At 41.2% G+C, this 18,071-nt stretch overlaps 4 protein-coding genes across 7 annotated transcripts in view; all 4 read right to left on the minus strand.

Moving 5' to 3' along the window:
* Positions 1-3,674, minus strand: part of LOC108032755 (uncharacterized) — a 34,335-nt gene extending 30,661 nt beyond the window's left edge. The window contains exons 1-2 of one of the 3 annotated variants that reach the window (XM_017106745.2): positions 3,590-3,674; positions 1,418-1,929 (exon numbers count right to left, since the gene is read on the minus strand). The gene's annotated coding sequence lies outside the window, so the exon portion shown is untranslated. Of the gene's footprint in view, positions 1-1,417; positions 1,930-3,323 lie in introns of all 3 variants that reach the window. The other 2 variants (XM_017106746.3, XM_044094390.2) reach the window with 2 other exon arrangements.
* Positions 3,675-5,536: 1,862 nt separating this feature from the next.
* Positions 5,537-6,573, minus strand: LOC108032437 (uncharacterized). The gene is made up of 3 exons (XM_017106260.3): positions 6,334-6,573; positions 5,895-6,152; positions 5,537-5,839 (listed from the first exon to the last, which is right to left on the minus strand). Exons 1-3 carry the CDS (start codon positions 6,489-6,491, stop codon positions 5,815-5,817), a joined length of 441 nt encoding a protein of 146 aa, XP_016961749.1. The 5' UTR covers positions 6,492-6,573; the 3' UTR covers positions 5,537-5,814.
* A 2,897-nt stretch (positions 6,574-9,470) lies between these two features.
* LOC108032471 (uncharacterized) lies at positions 9,471-10,257 on the minus strand. The gene is made up of 2 exons (XM_017106294.3): positions 10,094-10,257; positions 9,471-10,040 (listed from the first exon to the last, which is right to left on the minus strand). The coding sequence occupies exons 1-2, from the start codon at positions 10,139-10,141 to the stop codon at positions 9,681-9,683; spliced, it is 408 nt and encodes a 135-aa protein (XP_016961783.1). The 5' UTR covers positions 10,142-10,257; the 3' UTR covers positions 9,471-9,680.
* Positions 10,258-16,914: 6,657 nt separating this feature from the next.
* On the minus strand, positions 16,915-17,802 carry LOC108032489 (uncharacterized). Of its 2 annotated transcripts, none has more exons than XM_050885465.1 (2): positions 17,220-17,802; positions 16,915-17,163 (listed from the first exon to the last, which is right to left on the minus strand). In XM_050885465.1, the coding sequence occupies exons 1-2, from the start codon at positions 17,739-17,741 to the stop codon at positions 17,089-17,091; spliced, it is 597 nt and encodes a 198-aa protein (XP_050741422.1). In that variant the 5' UTR covers positions 17,742-17,802; the 3' UTR covers positions 16,915-17,088. The 2 variants fall into 2 exon arrangements, with proteins under 2 accessions (XP_050741422.1, XP_016961799.1); XM_017106310.3 differs by having other exon boundaries at positions 17,216-17,802.
* Positions 17,803-18,071: the final 269 nt, after the last annotated feature.

Genomic DNA, 18,071 nt, shown 5'->3' on the forward strand with positions numbered 1-18,071 from the left:
AAATGTGTTTGCGATGGGTTAAGTATGACTTACAGTATATGCATATGCATTTCCCAGCCACCCCAGCCTCTGACTTTCAGTCGAGTCTCGTGTTTGCTTTGACTTTGAGCGAGGCAGCCATGAAAAATTAAAAAGGGATCTCCATGCGGCAGCTGAAAAGCATTTTCAGTGGTAGTAACTTGAACAACTTTTTCCACTCGCCCGCCTGTCATCGTTTTCTTCTCGATTTTCCGCCGCCTGCGAGATGATGTGTGTATGTCGGACAAGTGCTTCAGTTCGAGTGGAATGCGGTGGTGGTGCTGCTGCAGCAGGTTGTGGGTTAGTCAGCCAAGCATGTGGCTTGCATTTAATTACGGGGATTTCCCCGGATCCCGGCCACAGCCTGCCGGACGAGGGGGTTAATTGAGCTGCGAGAGAGTGAATTGCCTGGCCAATATTCTGCGGCGAAAGCACTTTCTCCGGCCACAAGTTTGGGGCATATAGTAAGGAGGTCGACAAGTCAGGGGTGGCCTACGGTTTGGGATAATGACAGCGGGTCAGGGACTTTAATTATTGTGCATCACTTTTCCCCAGGAAACCCTTCAGTGCATCCTGATAGCTTTAATTAGCTTTAAATTTGTCAATACCATTTGTAATAAATATTAAATAAATATCTAGTTTTTTGTGCATTGTGTGGTTTTTTTTCATTTTATTTGCACAGTAGTTAGAATCAGGAAAATTGTATTTCTTAGATACAAAGTTCAACATATAATACATTTTAGAAACAAAAAAATATTTGCTCAAATAATTTCGAAAATTGGTTAGTTGTACATTCCAGTTAAATAGAATACGTAATTGAAATATGATTTAAAAATACTTTAAAAAGTGAAAAAAACTTATTGAAAGTGTATTATTTTCATTATTTTAAGGGCATACGTAAAATAAGGGTTTCATAAAGTTCTTAAATAGAGATTTTTCTCAAAAAATACTTTTTAAAAAAATATGATATTAAAAAAACAAACTACTATTCCAAATTTAAATATATAATTGATCAAACTTGGTATTTCCCTAAACAAAACATTATTAAAATGTCTTTTTCCTTAAGATCCAAATATCTTTCAAAAATAAAATTTTTAAAAAGTACCCATTAAACATTTACAAGTAAAGCCATTACCATCTACTGTCACTTTGTTTAAAAGCAATCCCACCTGCCCCATTCCCCACTAAATTGTTTGCCAAAACGAACAACTTTCTTTGCACTCCCAACTCATCTGAAATTGCGATAGGTCAGGTTCTGTCAATCCCTGAAAAGTGTGGCAGCCACCATTAAATTTTGCTGCTCGATTTGCCAGCCAAAGGTGACCGAGGACATCAATTTGCCGCCCCCTACAGTAAACTCTAAATAAAATATATAAAAAAATGGAAAGCCGGCGCTTACCTTGTGCAATACTAAAAATTCGTTGGACAAGGTAGTTGGCAACTCGTAAAAGTGTTGCCAATGTTGATGTGGCTGCTGCTGCTGCTGCTGTTGCTTTTCCTCTCGTTGTTTTAGCATCAAATGCTTTGGCGAACTTTTGGCTTAGTTGTTGTTGGCGATTTGTTGTTTGTAGCTTTTGTATTAGCCATAGAACATGGTCGTTGTTTCCGTTGATGACCGAGTGACTGGACCTGCTGCTGCTGACGATGTTGATATTGCAGCCATGATGTTGCTGTTGCACTTGATGTTGCTGCCGCTGTTGCTGCTGCTGCTGTTGCCGTCCATTGTTTGTGTTTCGAGAGAGAGAGTTTTAAAACGTTTTGTGCTTATTGTTTTAGCCACTTGTCATGGAATGAATTTGCAAAACTATTTTATTCGGTTGTCCCCTGCCCTTTTAGGCAATTGTAAACAATATCTGCTGTTTGTTTTCGTTTGTTTGCTCGCCTTCTGATGAATTGTTTATGGGCATTTGGCTAACGATAAGGGAGAACAATAAAAATTTAATTTTTAAAATATTTTTCATATGTGCTTTTTGTGGGGTTTCGCATTTCTTTCCCGCTGCTGATGATGATGGGAAATGGCAGCCCATATGCCGAGAGATTTATGACCATACAAAATGGCAAGCGGTTGGGCTGTCTTGCCACTCACCCCCTCAATACCATCCCCCTCCCCTGGTGCCCCATGAATTATGCAATGAAATTTATTTCATTTTTCCCATTTGAGCTCACGCCCTCACATGAGCTTTTTTAGGAGTGTCGAGGTCGTCGACAGACCTCTGTTATTGTTATAAATGAGAGAGAAATGATTCTTTAATTTATGAAAAATAGTAGCATATTTTTTTGCCAGATGCAGATAGGTTTTAAATATGAATGGGTGAAGGAGAATGGCTGCTGGGCACACTGCCACCTAGACATTCTCCGTGTTTCTCCTTCCTAACTTGGCCTTTTGTCTCCGGCCACTTTTGTCGCCTGGCTTTGCTGCCACTTATTAGTCTTCGTTTTGCAAATATTTGCATACGAGGCACGTTTCAGACATTTTTCTTCAGCTCATTCCTTTTATTTTGTTCTTATTATTATTATTACTCCTTGCTGCCACGCCGCCTTCCCCGATTTTCCATTTTCCTGTTTTCAGCGTCCTTCGTTAAAGTGTAAATGCGAGATTTCTTTGCACCACATTAAGCGAAATACGGAAAATGGGTAATAGTATGCGGGAAGAAAAGTATTTAAGTCAGTTATGAAATTTTTAATGTTGGCCAGTTGGCATGCAAGGCATGAAATTATAAAGCGCCATTACCATGTTACCAAAACTACACAGAATTTTAAATAAGGAACGAAATAAGGAAAATAGGATAAAGGAACAGATTGTTATAAATGCTCAATAAAAAAATATACATATTGTCAATTCAAAAAAACAAATTAAAAAATATATTTAAGAGTGCAATCAACATTTATAATAATATCTGAAACGAAACACTTCAAAAAGACATGAACTTTTTGTTTGCTCCACTTGGTAAACATCAAAGCGCCCATGAAACTGAAAGCTAGCAGCGCAATTTAAAAGCTGCCCTGACAAGGACACCCCGCCGATTGATAGCCTGAGCGTTTTCAAGGAACTAATCCTTAAGGCGACCCCCATAATCCACTTAATCCGGCGAACCGAACACGTTGCTGCCTATCAGACAAACGATTTCGGGAAAAGAATAAAGGACCGCTGTAAGGACATTTGGCAGGATTCCCCCGTTCTCCGCCCACCTCCCCTGACGACCCCTGATTGCTGCTGTATTTCGGGCCCATCAATTTGTAATTTGTAAATGAAATTGCCTTCACTCGGGTTGCCCTTTTCTTTTTTTTTGGTTCCTTGTTCCCACCAGAGAAATGCAAATTTGTCAAATTGATTTAAGGCCCCGGTGTCGGCCAATTTAAATGCCAAAAATTAATTACACATGCACGCGCACACACGAGCAGGGGTTTTTGCCAGTTTTGTATTATATTTTGGTTTTAACTTAATATTTTGTTTCAGCCGTCTACACTTGACACTTCTTTTTTTTTTGGTGTTTTGGAACTTTTGATCTTCGGCAGGATGGATATCATCAACCGAGATTCCAGATCAGATAGATTGCCGAGATTCGCACACCTCACACATTCAGTTGGCAGCTCAGCCCAGGCCCAAGTCAAGTATCCGCACCGTTGGCCCGCCGCTAAACGAACTGCGCCACGCTCCCGAGTGAACTGACTTGGGGCCCCGACTTGGGCCAGCAGGTGACCCGAGCGGCCGCTTCGGCCCCCGCCCGAAGCTGGGTCTTATCACAGCCGAAGGACAGCCCGAGCGAGCCGACGCAGTCGCACAGCGGAGAGCCGGCTTTCGTTGGTGTGTGGTGGGTTGCGTGTGTGTGGTGGGTTGCCACACCACTCGTTGGTGAAAGGACCCAAGCCGTGTGGTGGAGTCGGCTCTTATCCTTATCAGTAGTGCCTGGTTGGGCAGGGGGGAGGACAGCTCCTATCGGCCTCCAGACTACCGCCCCCGCCCGCCACATCCTTGCCCCGGCTGTCTCGTCCTTCGGGCTGACGAATGTGGGCAGGCGTCTGGCAGGAATGTGCCAAAATGTCGAGCAAACAACGTCGCCAAGCTGGTTTTTGTTTGCACCAAAAGCGATGATAAAACCAAGTCACTTACCACTGCGGAGTCCTGATTTTTTTATCGGAGTGCGGGAAGATTTCCAGAAAGTCACTCTGCTGTCATACAAGCTAACAGCCACGTGACACGGTCACAGATCCCCGGCTATATAAGCAATTAAATTTCTAAGTTTACAATAATTACTTTATCAAATGGCTAAATGTGCCTTCTTGGACCTGTAACATTTAAATATATGTATTTTGTATATATTTTCCCTGTAAGCCAACAACTTTTGGAGTGAAGTTTAATATATTTTGTAGCACATGATGGGCTAGTACTACTAACACTGCCCACAAAACAGCATACTTACAGAAATTTAGCATTGGTAAGAGCAAGGTTAAAGCGTTCTAAAATTGAAACGATTCATACAATTTGGTTTTAATTTTACTTTTTAATACGTTTTTTAATATGTTTCTGTGATACATAGGTATATATGTAATCCACAATATCTTTGAGCATTGCAATTCTAAAGTGTATACAAATACTCCGTTTCAGTAAACTAATAATATTAAATAATTAAACTTCCTATTTTTTATTGGTAGCGAACTATAATCGAAAATATAGTATACATACAGCAGTATGAGGAGCTTTCACTTAATTTATTTACCAATACTTTCATCATTGTTTTTAGACATACCATAAAACCCTTATCACAACATTATAATTGAATAAAATACTGAATAATTTTGAAAATAATTCGTTTTAACTCTTGACAGATTTCGATGCCCTTCGGTTCAAGCCCAACAAATCAGAATTGCTCCTTGCAACTGCTCCACTTCTCTGCGATCCTGATGAAGAGCTGCAGCGCAAGGACAATGTGTCCGAGCCATGTTTGTGCAGTCACAATGGCCGGGCCCCAGCCAGTGCTGCTCCTTCCTCCGCCGGTCGGGCTGTCACCTCGGAACATTCATTCCGACTTTCATGCTCCTGTCAGCCGGAGAGTGTTATGTTTTGGCCATAGCCATGCCGTGGTCTCCATCGAAGCAATGCTCGCGGCGGTAGACGGCGGAAGGCAGAAGGAAATCCATCGCTTTTGCGCGCCTTCCTCGCGCCAAAATCAATGCAGCGGCATGACAGCCTGGTTTATTGGCTTCCATTCGGACGCTAAGGAGGCCAAGCTAATTACCGTGCATAATAAATCAGATCCCTGTCATAGTCTGCCATTAGTTGGACACCACCCTGCAGACCGATTGCCCATTGGCCAGTGCGCCGGCCACCGTAGCGAGGTCTTCCAGCATTTATGCAAATTGGCAGCAGTGCCAGTGCCCGGGGCGAAATACCGAACCTGGCTGGCTCGCTGCCTTCTGCCTTGTGCATTATTAATTGCAATTTGTTTGCTATTTTTTCCAAGAAAAGTGTACCAGCTTCAACCTAATAATAGTCAAGCACATTGGGCCCTCCCCTGACCACGCTGACAATCGGGTTTATTTATGCAAAATTAATTGATTTCTATTGAAAACGATGGGGCCAACGGAAAATGCAATTGACGCATTTTTCTCGGGACACAATGAGGGGGTAATTTATAATCATGGCACAATTGAGAGCTTTTAAAATAAGAGCCATGTTGCGTGACTCCGCCGTTGAAGGGGTCAAATTGTAACAAATTGTTTATGCCCCACACAGAGGGGTGTGGTGTGCATTAATTAGCTGTTTTAATTTGGCTTTTCAACTCGGAATATTGCATGTTAATACAGCAGGAAAGATTGATTCCTGAGTAATAAAATAATTTGTTATTGAGTAAATTGCTAGTAATAGGAGCTCCCACCTCAACTGCCTGAAGAAGTTGACTTTCTTGCGCGTTTCGGACAGGTTGTGCATGTGATCATCCAGGAACTTAAAATCCAGGCCCGTTGTGAACTCAAAATCGTTTTTCGGCTTGCGATTGAATAAGGGATCTGGAGACTCGGTTTTCGGAACAAGTGGCTTACAACGATTCGGATATGGCTGGGAGTATTGCCGAGTGTAACTGGACAGCATGGGCGGTTCCATAATGTCATCCAAATCTGAAGATCCATAGCGGGGACTGCGGAAGATAGTTATATAATCAGTTAAAAGACCCTATATAAGTTACCTTAATAAGTTAATGTATAAATGTCAATATAACTATTTCATTTCAATTGAGGTAATTTACTCTACCAATACCAGAACAACCCAAGGCACAAGAACCCCTTTTACTGCCCTAAACAGGATAATTTTGCACTCACTCATCCATGTTGAATGACTGAAAGTTGACCAGCTTTTTCTCCTGCGTGGAAATGGTCCTCAGCCCCTTGGCGCCCTCCTCGAGCATCGCCTGTGTGGTGGTCTTCATCTCATCCTTGGCCATTGATTCCCACAACTTGGTCTTCTTTTTGCATGCCATTTGGACTGCGAACGCTGTGTGCTCGGAACGGTGAGTTAACGATGTGAACGAAGTTTACTGGGCGATCTGAAATGTTTCTCAGAGTGAATTCCTTTCAACCTTTGAGCTGGCCATAATCCCCCAGAGCACAAAAACAGAAATCACATCATTAAACAGCCTGGGAGTTTGTCGGCAGGCAGTCGTTGCACAATATTATAAGCGCCACAATTGAATTCACAAGCGGATTTATTGTGGGCGGAGGCAAATGGATTCTGAATCAATAGGCGATGAAAATGAAAATCGAACAGTGGGTCAGGTCGGGGGTGCCAGGGGATGTGGTCCGGAGTGGAAATGCACGGGAGCAGAAGGCTTCGGCTCGGCGTGTTTAGTGGCCAACCCGACTACAATGGCCAATAACAATGGCCGATTGGCTCTTTGCCGTCGCTCATAATGAGCTGCCACCTCTGTTTGCTCTTGCAGCGACATTAATACGGGCTAATTAAACAAATATTGTGTGCATCCGACTATGAATTTGCATGTGCATGTGTGGGGCTGGGCTGCACTTCGCTTAGATGGTGTGCGGATGTGGCTGCGTGAGTTGCCTTACCATGAGATACATTTTATCTCCTTTGTGAAATAATAAAATTAAGTTTTCTAAATTTTCATAAATTAATTTAGCGTAGTGGTTTTAAAATGTGATACTAAAGTGAGCTATTTGGCCAATAAAATTGTATGGAAGAGGGTTTGTTTTTAAAAGGTAAGCAACTACTTTAAAATCTATGTTTATCGCTTCTTTTCTGATCCTATATAATTTTTAAATTGTATTTTTTTGAAATAATCTCCAATATTTAATTTAAAATCACTAGTTCATACCCAAAAAGTATTTACCTTTTCCCTAATCATATTTATCACGCTTGACTGGCTGAAGATACTCACGACTCCCCTCACGTTCGCATCTCAGTGGCTTGCCTGCAGTGTATCTATTTCCCTGATTACGCTTATCAGGCGACTTGCATCAACAGACAACATCGGGTCGTCGATGACACCAAACCGAATGTTCAACAACATAATGCGATGGTCGGCGAGGGGAACTGGAATTGGTAACGGGCGGCGGAAACGGAAGTGATGCAGAAAATGAACGCATGGTGGCTCATAAATAATGGGGTATCATTCTGCAGCCACTGCACTTTGCGGCGCATAATTTGCATTTTTAACCATTTTCGCAGAGCATTGGGCATAATTAAGAGCAACAGCGCCGAGCCTTCTGACCGCCGACCCGGCTTCGATTTCGATTTTGTCTAGAGCTGCTTAAAAATCCGGCTAGCAATGAGATGGGAGAGGGTCCACAGGAAGTAACAATTTGTATCACAGGAAAGGTTATACCGAAAGTTGGCTATAAACATATGATTTTTTATAGATTTCAATGTGAAATATTTTAAATGTTGTCTGCCTTAAAGGGCAAAAGAGCGTTTTTAAAAATCAACTCAAAAACATCTAACTTCATTTTGATTAATTTTTAAAATTTTAAAACCTATATACTCCATATATTAACATTAATAATAAACTAAATATTAGAGAATGGTTTTCTTACCATTATGTATATATTTATCATTTGTTTTTTACCACGAGTACCATATAACATAAGGAGCGTCGTTTCATAAAATATATTCGCTTTAATAAAATAATACCCACTATTTTAAAACAGTATATAGGGGCTATTATTTTATTAAAGCGAATATATTTTATAAAACGATGCTATAAAATAATAGCTACTATTTTATTAAAGCGAATATATGTTTATGTTAAATGATATTCGTGGTAAAAAACAAATAATAAATATACACATAATGGTAAGGAAACCTCTCTCTAATATTTACTTTATTATTAACTTATTACTTACAAACTTTCTTTGGTAAGCCCTATATTTAGATAACTTGTCGCCTAGCAACAAGCACTAGGTTTTGCTGGTATTTTTAACGATCAAGTTAAATTTAATATGGCAACCTTGTTGGCCAGCTATTTTCTAATTTTAGAATTTCATCAGTGCAAAGATGTTGCCGACAGTCAAGTTTCTCACCTCAATGTTTCCCACGCCCCCGGTCGACATTCACAAGGTTTTCTGAGGGCGTGGCCGCATCAGGTTCGGGGGCAGGCAACCATGGTGCACTTAACAAATTAATGTCAAGCCACAATAAAAGTCAACAGCTGGCTGGTGCAGGGGCGGCGAAAGGCAAAGCAGGCTTAGGAGCAGGGGGGGGCAAGTGAAAGTGGTGGCCGACAGGGGGGTGGCGCAATGAACGGCAGCCGACACACATAAGTTAAGCAAATATACTGCGCACCCGTACTCCCATAAAAATGCAGATGCAGTTGCACAGATGCTGGGACGTCGTAAAGTCCCCGGAAAACGGGAAGTGCACCTGCTGCCAAAGACTCGCATCTCGGGACCCGAGATGCTGAATCAAATTCAGATATTAAATAATCGAATTCCTCGCATGCACATCGTTTCAAATTCACGTTCGCACTTTCATCCACATCCACTGCACATTCATTCCACATGCACATCCTCACTCTAGAATCAGTTTGCCCTTCTCCCCGAAATGGGCACCGAGCTTTTTGTATCTTGCATCTTTAAGCAATTTTTCTCGCCAACTCGCTTTGCCCGAGATTTTGCGCTTGACATATAATTTTTATGAGGCCACCAGGGGAGTAGAAAAGGGGATTTATAGATTATAAAAAATATACCGGTCTTAGTTACGAAAAGGTTAACCTATGCTGTTTAAATTAACAAAAAATTTTATTCTTAAAAAAGAAATATTTAAAAATCTCACATCAAAGTGATATTTCCAGAACCCAAGAAGAATTGATATTGAATATCATCATAAATTATTAAAGTATTTCTCCTAAATTAAATGAAAAATGGTTTTCTGCGTAGCAGCTGGAAAACCTTTCCTCAAAACCCCCTATAAAAGGTATCCCAACGCCCCTGCTCAAACATTTTCTGTATCCTTTCGGTATCCTTTATTTACGTATGGCAGAAACTTCTGGCACGCACGTCCGCCCCAACTTTTGATGGCTGAGGTGTGAAATTTTGCGAGCTGCACGAGCCAAATAGGCATAAAATTATTTAAAACTCGACGCGGGACTGCACAAAAGGATGCGCCATAAATGCGTGGCAGTTTCGCACTTCAACTGAAGTCTTCAATTTCTTCCTTAAATTTGGGGGGAAGCATCCTTCTTCTGCTGTTCCAGTTTCTGCCAGGCCTGGGCATATTCCTGGTAGAAACTGGAAAGCAGGTGAGGAACATGATCCAGGGCGAGTTCCAAAGGAACCAATTCGGGTTCGTGGAGGTCCTTGAATTTTATCAGAAGAAACTGCTCCTTGTGGGTGTTTTGCACCATATCCAAAATAGATTCTACTTGATAGCCCCGCTCAAAAGCATCGATCGCGGGAATATCTGGCAGATTCGAAAGATCAGAAGAGAACTTCTTGAGGGGTTTCTTAACTGTTTGAAGTAGTGACAAGGGAGCTGCTTTCGTAGGCAAGGTGCAAGTTTTTTTGGTCACAGGTTTCTATGAAGATTGTGATTAGTTTTGGTTATCTTTTTTTTTATAGAGAGACTCACATTATCCTGGCTGAACAGAGTTTTACGTTTGCGGGCCGCTGGTTCCATTTCGACTTGTAAAATATATATATTTGTCTATACTCTGCCGACTGCTCCTATCGTTCAGTGTGGAAATCTTTTTACTCCTGCCGAGTGGCACTTCATAGCCTGCTCTGGCCTGGAACTTCATATGACTTTCGCTGCTGCTGCCGGTTCCGCAAATGAACTTCCTGCGGCCAAAACAACTTCACGGCACTTTGAGCCCGGCCCATGGCAACCAGTGGAAGGCTGTGGAAATGCAGTTAAATGAGCGGAAATGCAAAATTAACTCGCCACGAAAGCACAGAGCAAACAAAGAAATTGTTGTACAACTAAAAAAATCGCCCCCCACACACACTCCCTTAGTGAAGAAAAATGAAGAGGAAATAGAGAATGAGAATGAGAAAATCAAGTGGCGTGGCACACAAAAAAAGGGGTACAAAAAACGCAATTGAAAGCAAGTAAAACCGGCAGAACAGAAAAAATATATAATAGCAGAATAAACGTTGCCACTTGGCCAAATTTAATGCAAATATTTGGCCAGCCGCAAAAGGAAATGTTGTCTTTCCCGCTGCCCGGGAAAAGCTTTCATTGCTTTCAAGTAATGTGATGGGGTTCTGTCGGGAAATTATGTGATTAAATTTGGATTCATTTTATAATACAATTTCTGTTTAAATTCAGTTGAGACCTATTTGCTTTTCTAAACATTTATTTTGAAATGCGAAACCGATTTCCGTGAAACGCTCAGCGAAGGCAATGGCTCCCCGGCCAAAAACCGAATTTCCACCGAAATTTAAAAATATATATTTCCGGTTTCCCCCGACCCCTCCAAATTATCCTCCGCAAAGAATTCCGCTGAGCTTGATAAATAGAAGCGAATCGTTCGAGTACTGTGCATGATTTATCTCCTCTTTTTGGCTCGTTTCATGCCGGTCTCTTGTTTATTTTCTTGCTGTGACAACGACGCACTTTTCGGGATTTTCGAAATTGTATTTAATTGTTGGGTTGTGGCGGCGGCCCAACAGGGCAGGGAAGTCCTTCGACCGGCATTTAAAATTAAACAAACATTCTGCCTCGCCATGGAAATGACAATAAAAATAGCATCAAATTTATGGCATACCGAAATAGAGAGGTGGGGGACAAGAAAATGGAAAATGGAAGGGGAGGAGCAGGACCTCGTTGAGGGCATTTTATTCTCTTGCATCGTCCTTTTATTCCAAGTCTATTTTGTCTGCCGTTCACTTAAAAAAATTATTAATTTTTTAATTAAAAAAAACATTTAATTATATTGTAATGAATATAGATGTGAAATGTTGAAGAGCTCTGATATAATATTAATATTTTTAAAAGTAGTTTAAGTAGTTTGCTAAATAGATTATATTTGTAAAGAATAAATATATTAATGAATATAATAATGAATCTGTTAAAAAAACCATATAACTAATATTTTAAACTATTTTAAAAGTCAGGATTATTTTCAATAATCCAGAGTTTCAAAGATCAAAAATGTTTTCCGACTGTTTTTGGCAAGTGGCGTCTGTTAACTTGGCACTGACTTCGTCTTTTTCAGTCGCACTGACTTTGCACAATTAATGGCCACCTTCTGCTGTACCGCAGCCCCTCCCCCATACACCCAACCGCCCACTGCCCACCACCCACCAGACGTTCCAAATGCCGCGCAATTATTGCGGGCATTGTGTGAGAACCTTTTGCCAAGTGTCTTGTGTGTCATCGTCACCGCTAAATTTAATATAATCCTCGGATGCTCCAGACCGAATGATGCCCACTGCGAGGGCTCCTGTTGGGCGCCAGGAAATTTGTTGGCAGCTGACGCGACTTGGCCAGGATGTTGCTCGAGGTCCTTTGTTAGCCCTTTTCCAGCCCGCCGCTTTTCTTCTTGCGCATAATTAATTTCACGTTCTTGCCAAAGATTATGCGACAGGATTTGTTTGCCCACGCTCCTTTTCCTCTCGCGGAACGTCCTTCCTCGTTTTGATTTCCCCTTTTTTGCCTAGTTTGTTGTATTTGTTTTGCATTTTGGCAACATCTCGTCAGCCGCCTGGAGAACTTAAGTCCTCCAACAGACCGTCAAGTTTGGCCAATTGTGCTGCAAAGTCAGCTTAAATAAAAAGTTCCTCGAAATAATCAGTGTAAACGGCTAAGCCATTTTGAATGCTCAACATTCCATTGTCAAGTTGAAAAAGTCGAGTGCAGCAAAGTGCATTTCTTGAACGAACTGACATTTAAGGTGTTTTTTTAAGACTTTATTTATTATTTTTACTAGAATTGAAATGCTGAGGCTGCCACAAAATGTTTACCAATTTAAATATATAAAATATACATCACACATCCAAGATAAATTTGATTTTGAGGCAGAAACGAGTAGTCTAGATGGCTGCATTTAAAATGCAAACAAAAGCCAAGCCTGATAAACGCTATCAAATATGATATTTATCCATGGCATAAGTTTGAGCATCACAAACCCCCCGGAATTCACACTCGGTCGTTTATAATTGTTTTGCAGCCTCTGCCATCGATAGCAATTTAAATCCATTGCTGCCAATAAACAATTATTGCAGCTAACAGCAAAACCGAGCTGCTGCCCCATTCACCCCCATTCGATTTGCCTACCAACTGGGCTCAAATGGGTTCTAGGCCATCAGCCCCATTAGCCACAATCCGCAGAGTAGTAGTCGCATATAAGCCGGCGGACATTTGGCCAGACTTTTGTGTTGAGCTTTTTATCTTCATAAAAACGCCGCCAGACAAAACACACATACAGAACGAGCTGGCAGACGGACTAGCCCAAAAACGAAATTCATTGCAAAAATGTTCAAAAATTGGCGAACGAAAAATTGAGTGAAAAATTCGGGGGGCTGGGCTGGAGCCATACCACCGAGGAGCACTAAATAAAGTTTGCACTGAAAAACTATTAGGGAGTCGGCACAAAAAATTCACTTAGAATGTCACAGACAAAAAATAACAACAGGCCAGCCCAGCAAAAAAAAAGGGAAGGAGAAAGGAAAGCAAGTTTATCCACCCATGGAAACTCGTATTTGCAAATTCCAAGAGAGGCAATGAAATGGCAACCGACTGTAAGGGATTGGAGGAATTCGAAGGGTTTTTTTTCCCCAAGAGGGGTGGACAAGCCGAAACAGGAAATTAAAATCGTATCGTGTGTGCTTTGAATTGTGCATCTTCCATCTGAGCACGTGTATCTCGGTATCTGCGTATCTGTGCATCTGTAGGAGGACCCCAGCGCCCTCTCATAACCAGAAAGTGTTTAATTTGATAGGGCCCCAGGGACTCCAGCGAGGAGGGGGGCTTGGTCAAAAAGTTTCCGCCGTTACCTTGACTTCCAGAATTTATGTGCAAAGTTTTTCCGCGTCTGCGTTTCTGTGTGTTAGAGTGGGCTTGGCCAAATTATGCAATTTTAACGCATAAATTTCATGACTCGCGACCGACGGCCATTGCAGGGAGGAAGCTCCAGATTCCGTATCAAGCTCCAGCTCCAGTTTCAGTTCCAGCTCCGGCTTCCTCTGCCACAGTTCCCCCGGCAACTTTGGCCCAAAGTTCACACAACTGCGACCGTCTAATTAAAGCGTCCAGCTGCCGGGACATCTTTCCTGGCCCAGTCGCAGACTCAGTTTAAGTCTCATTCCCATTCTCTGTGCCAGTGCAATTTAAATGCAGCGACCAAAATTGGTAAAACCGCTTTTATGGCCTCAAAGAAGGGTATGATGGCTGAGAAAGAAGAATGGTTTATCATACCAATTTATCAGAAATTTCTATAGGTAGTAAAATCTACCAGATCTATAAAATGGGTTAAATAAAAATATACAAGAGTTGTATAAAAATTAAAAAGTTTTTTTATGTTCCTTAGGACTTGCAACCAAAAGTTTTTTATTACTTTCTCCTAACCGGTGCATTCATTAGGGAGCAGCCAATCTGCTCAGCTATTCATGTATCCCCGCAGTGCATTAATCAACTCCGAGTGTATTCCATCTTCGTCTCGTCGCGAGTTTGCTGAGGTCGGAGTTTGGTCCTGGTCCCGGTCGTAAATATAAAAGTTGGCATCGCTCCCCGGAGACAAATCAGTTTGATTTTGATTGCATCTTTTACGGCCTTTGGCACCTTATAACTTTTTCCGCCTCACCTGAGCGGCCCCCTGAATTCTGAAGTGGCGCAGAAAGCGGCGACACGGGTCTAAACCGATGCCCTAAGCAGATGTCGGGTTGAGTTCTATCATGGCAGACGCTTGTCTTAATACCAACCAGATGCACTGAGAAAAATTGGTGAAATTTGACAGAGGACTATTTTAAATATATAGCATACACTAAAACCTCTCAAATTACTCAACTTTTTAGGCGTTCACACTAGCTTATAAAAGGTGACTTGCTGTTCACACATTCTTTTCAAATGTGTGTAGGTGTTCACACTAATTTATACGAAGTGACTAGATGTTCACACTAGCTTATAAAAATTGATTATGATATTATTAAAAATAATATCTCATAAAGTAAAACTAACAAAAACATGCAACTTAATTAAACACATAAAACACGAATTATTTTATGGTTTTAGGGAGATAACAAATATTTCTTCCTGTGCTTATTTCCACTCTCCTTCCGCTTAACTGCAGTTTGGCTTCATTGGGCCATGTCCTGTATGTGTTTCGTCATGTTTTGTAGCGCGTCCTTCGCCGTTCGCCTGCTTTTGCTTGCCAGGATAAGCTCGTAAAACTTTTCGTAAGCCAAAAGCCGAAAGGAGCGAGGAAAAAACTTGACTTTGTTTATTTGTTGTTTCCTCCTTTTTTTGGCTTTGTTTGCCGGAAGTTTTATGCGTGAGCCGAAAGGTGACCAAACGGCATGGAGAACAAGGAAAATTAAGGACTTTAATGAATCGTCGGGGAGCGCTTGAAAATCCTGTGAGGGAAACCCAAAAGAGCAAAAAAAATATATTGAAAGGAGAAGGAAACAGCTCCATGGCAGGTCTAAAAAATGTCACACACAAAATGCTTTTACAATTGAAATGTCAATAATGTTTTATGACATTGCAGCGAAGGGCCCAAGGAAAACAAACCAAGTTGCGGGAAGCCCGCCCCGCAAAATATTTTCATTTGCCTGACAAATCTTGACATGCAACAGCAATCAAAAGCGACGGCTTCGGGCTTGCCCAGGGGCCACCAGAGGGTTAAGGGTGCGGAGGCGCCACCGAAACAGGACAACATTTTGTGGCCTGTCTTGCGGTGTTTGCCTGAAATTGGCCAGAAACGAGAGCGAGGCGAGCGCAAAAAGTACAAACGATAAAAGGGACTGAGGAAATCCAATTCAAAATGCCATCAGACATTCTAATTTCATTCATTTTTCAATACAATTTCCAAGGTCCGGCCAGTCACTTCCTTGTGGCCGCATAAATTGTGATTCCGATAACGGCAAAACAAGCCAAAAACACGGAATCAAAATGCGAGACGAAAACGGGAGTGGAAACAGTGACAGTGACAGAGACTGCTCCTTTGGCGTGACTCAAACTGCGGAATTACGCTCGTTCTGGATAAATTGAATTTCTTCACTTGCCTTTCGGATTTATGAAGCTTTGGTATAATCATACCCACCTGGATTGATTACCTTGTATTCAATATTTTTTTTAAAGTACGTTAAACTATTTTTAGGAAATAACATTTAAATAAATTAATTCAATGTAGTGAAAACTATCCTTTTAAACTGATACTTTCTATCTCGTTAGAGTATCTTAAACTTTGCATTCCATCTGCATTCGCAACGCGACAATGTAGGTGACACTAACTCATTTCGAAATTCAGACGCAGCTCCATCTGCAGAGGACCTTAAGGGAAATAAAAAATTTTATAAAACCAGACCAGCTGCAGACAAAATGCCAGATGAAAGCCATTTCAAACGTAGAAGAATTCAAGGAATCTCACGGGTTTCTCTACAAGATACGAATTTTCCCTTGAATGGGAAGTACAACTGACTTGCGGCCATTAATTGGGCCTTGATCTGGGTCTTCGGGGTGAAATGAAATTAGCCACGGCGCATTGTTTGATCGGGGGAGCGAAATTGAATTGGGCCGCCGCAAAATGATAATTAGCATCATAAAGCACGGCTCCAATGTTCCTTGTAAACTAATTAAAGGTGCAGCAACAACAGTAACAGTTGCCAACGCTTCGCCCGAAATGCAATCACAAATTAATTGTGGCAATAATTGCTTTATAAATAACTGTAAGCCCGCAACTACCAACTTGCCCAACATGTTTGTATGTAAGTTTATGGCCTGCACTCGTAGGTATGTTCACTTATAAGTGTGTGTTTGAGCAGGTGCACAAATGAGGGGGTGGCGTTTCTATGTGCGCTCCCTCGCAAAACCATTCAAACGCTTTGCGGCAGATTAGTTTAAAGCAAGCAAAGTTGATTTAAAGCCGCAACGCGAGATGCCGGCAAATACACTGAGCTTCAGATGTATTACTTGGAACAAAAAATAGAAAATTTGTAAAAAATTATTAAATTAAATAATCATTTTCTATTTAACCCATAATAATTTCGAATTTGTTTTTTTTTGTTTGCGATGTGGAACCATAAAGAAACCTAAACTATGGTTATTTTATTAAAGATCTTTTTTATATTCTAGAAAGGACTTTTCATGAAATTATATACATTTATTCTTTAACATTTAAATAAACAATACCTAACTTATTTATTTTGTAGCATCTAAAAAGTACTTTAAGTTGTATAGCTTAATCACCAGTAACCATTCCCACACACTCTTATATATTTAGAGAACCGTACGATATATAACCATTTATTTTTCTGAGTGCAAACATAGGTCGAACTGAAGAGGGCGAGAAAGTGGCTGGGCTAAACGCTCGACTAATGAGGCCAACGGCGCGTATGATTGATTTAGGTAACTGTGAGATGGGCTGAGTGAAATCCGCTTGGGGCTGGGATTCCTATTTGCATAATTCATAATTCAATTGATTCGCGCTGCAAAGTCGTTCCTGGACCACAAGACCTACAGTTTCTCATGGATATAATAAGCTGCAAGAATAGTATTATATAGGGGCAAATAACATTTTCAGCAAAAACTTACATACCAGGCAGACGGCGCAAACCAAAACAAAACCTAAGAAGCCATTCCGCCCGATGTGGGAGGCATTTGCTTCAATCAACTTCTGGTCACAGTCCGCACACACTGGTTTATAGTGTTCTTCGAGTATCTCATCCAGAGCCTGGGGCTTCAGAGCGGTCCCCAAGGTATCATTCCTTAGACGGGGGGATTTCTTGGGATCTAGTTCTATCTTCACACTCGTCGAGTTCCATTGGGCATTTTTTCCCTTTATTAACTTATCTTCTGCTATGCTTTTCACAACAATGGTGCAATCGGGTAGATCCTCCTCAACTGGCGACAGGGTTACAGTGAATTCGGTGTTATCAAATGCTTCTACTCTGCCCGTCGAAGGCTCCGCCTTGTAATCCTTATCATTACTCAAACAAACTCTATAGATCACAACCTTATCGCTGGAGTTGATCAGAATTATCCGACGCTTTTGGGAGTGCAATAGGGACGCCTGAAAACTCACGGTTGTGGGCGTTACAATGAGCTGAACGCCAGACATTTTGAGGTTGTCAATTTATTTTCGGTGAGCACAAATCGATAGATTACTAAGTTGAAGTCAGCAATAATTAAAATTATATTCCAAAAAATAAATATATCAATATATTAAGTATTTTAGGTTAATTTACTGACCCATTCTTCGAAAGCCAATGCCACAATTGCTCAAGATTTGGGAGTCTCACGTCCTGGACTTATCCTGATCCACTTGAAGTGTCCTGAGGGAGGGCGCTCATTATGTAAATTGCGCTCGCCGTGTATTTGCCACATCGATAACATTATTAGCAACAAATGTCCTTGTCCCATCCTTGACTGCTGACCAATTTTGCCAGCT

Source organism: Drosophila biarmipes, chromosome 2L (genome assembly GCF_025231255.1).
Source record: "Drosophila biarmipes strain raj3 chromosome 2L, RU_DBia_V1.1, whole genome shotgun sequence".
In the NCBI taxonomy this organism is placed as follows: Eukaryota; Metazoa; Arthropoda; class Insecta; order Diptera; family Drosophilidae; genus Drosophila; species Drosophila biarmipes.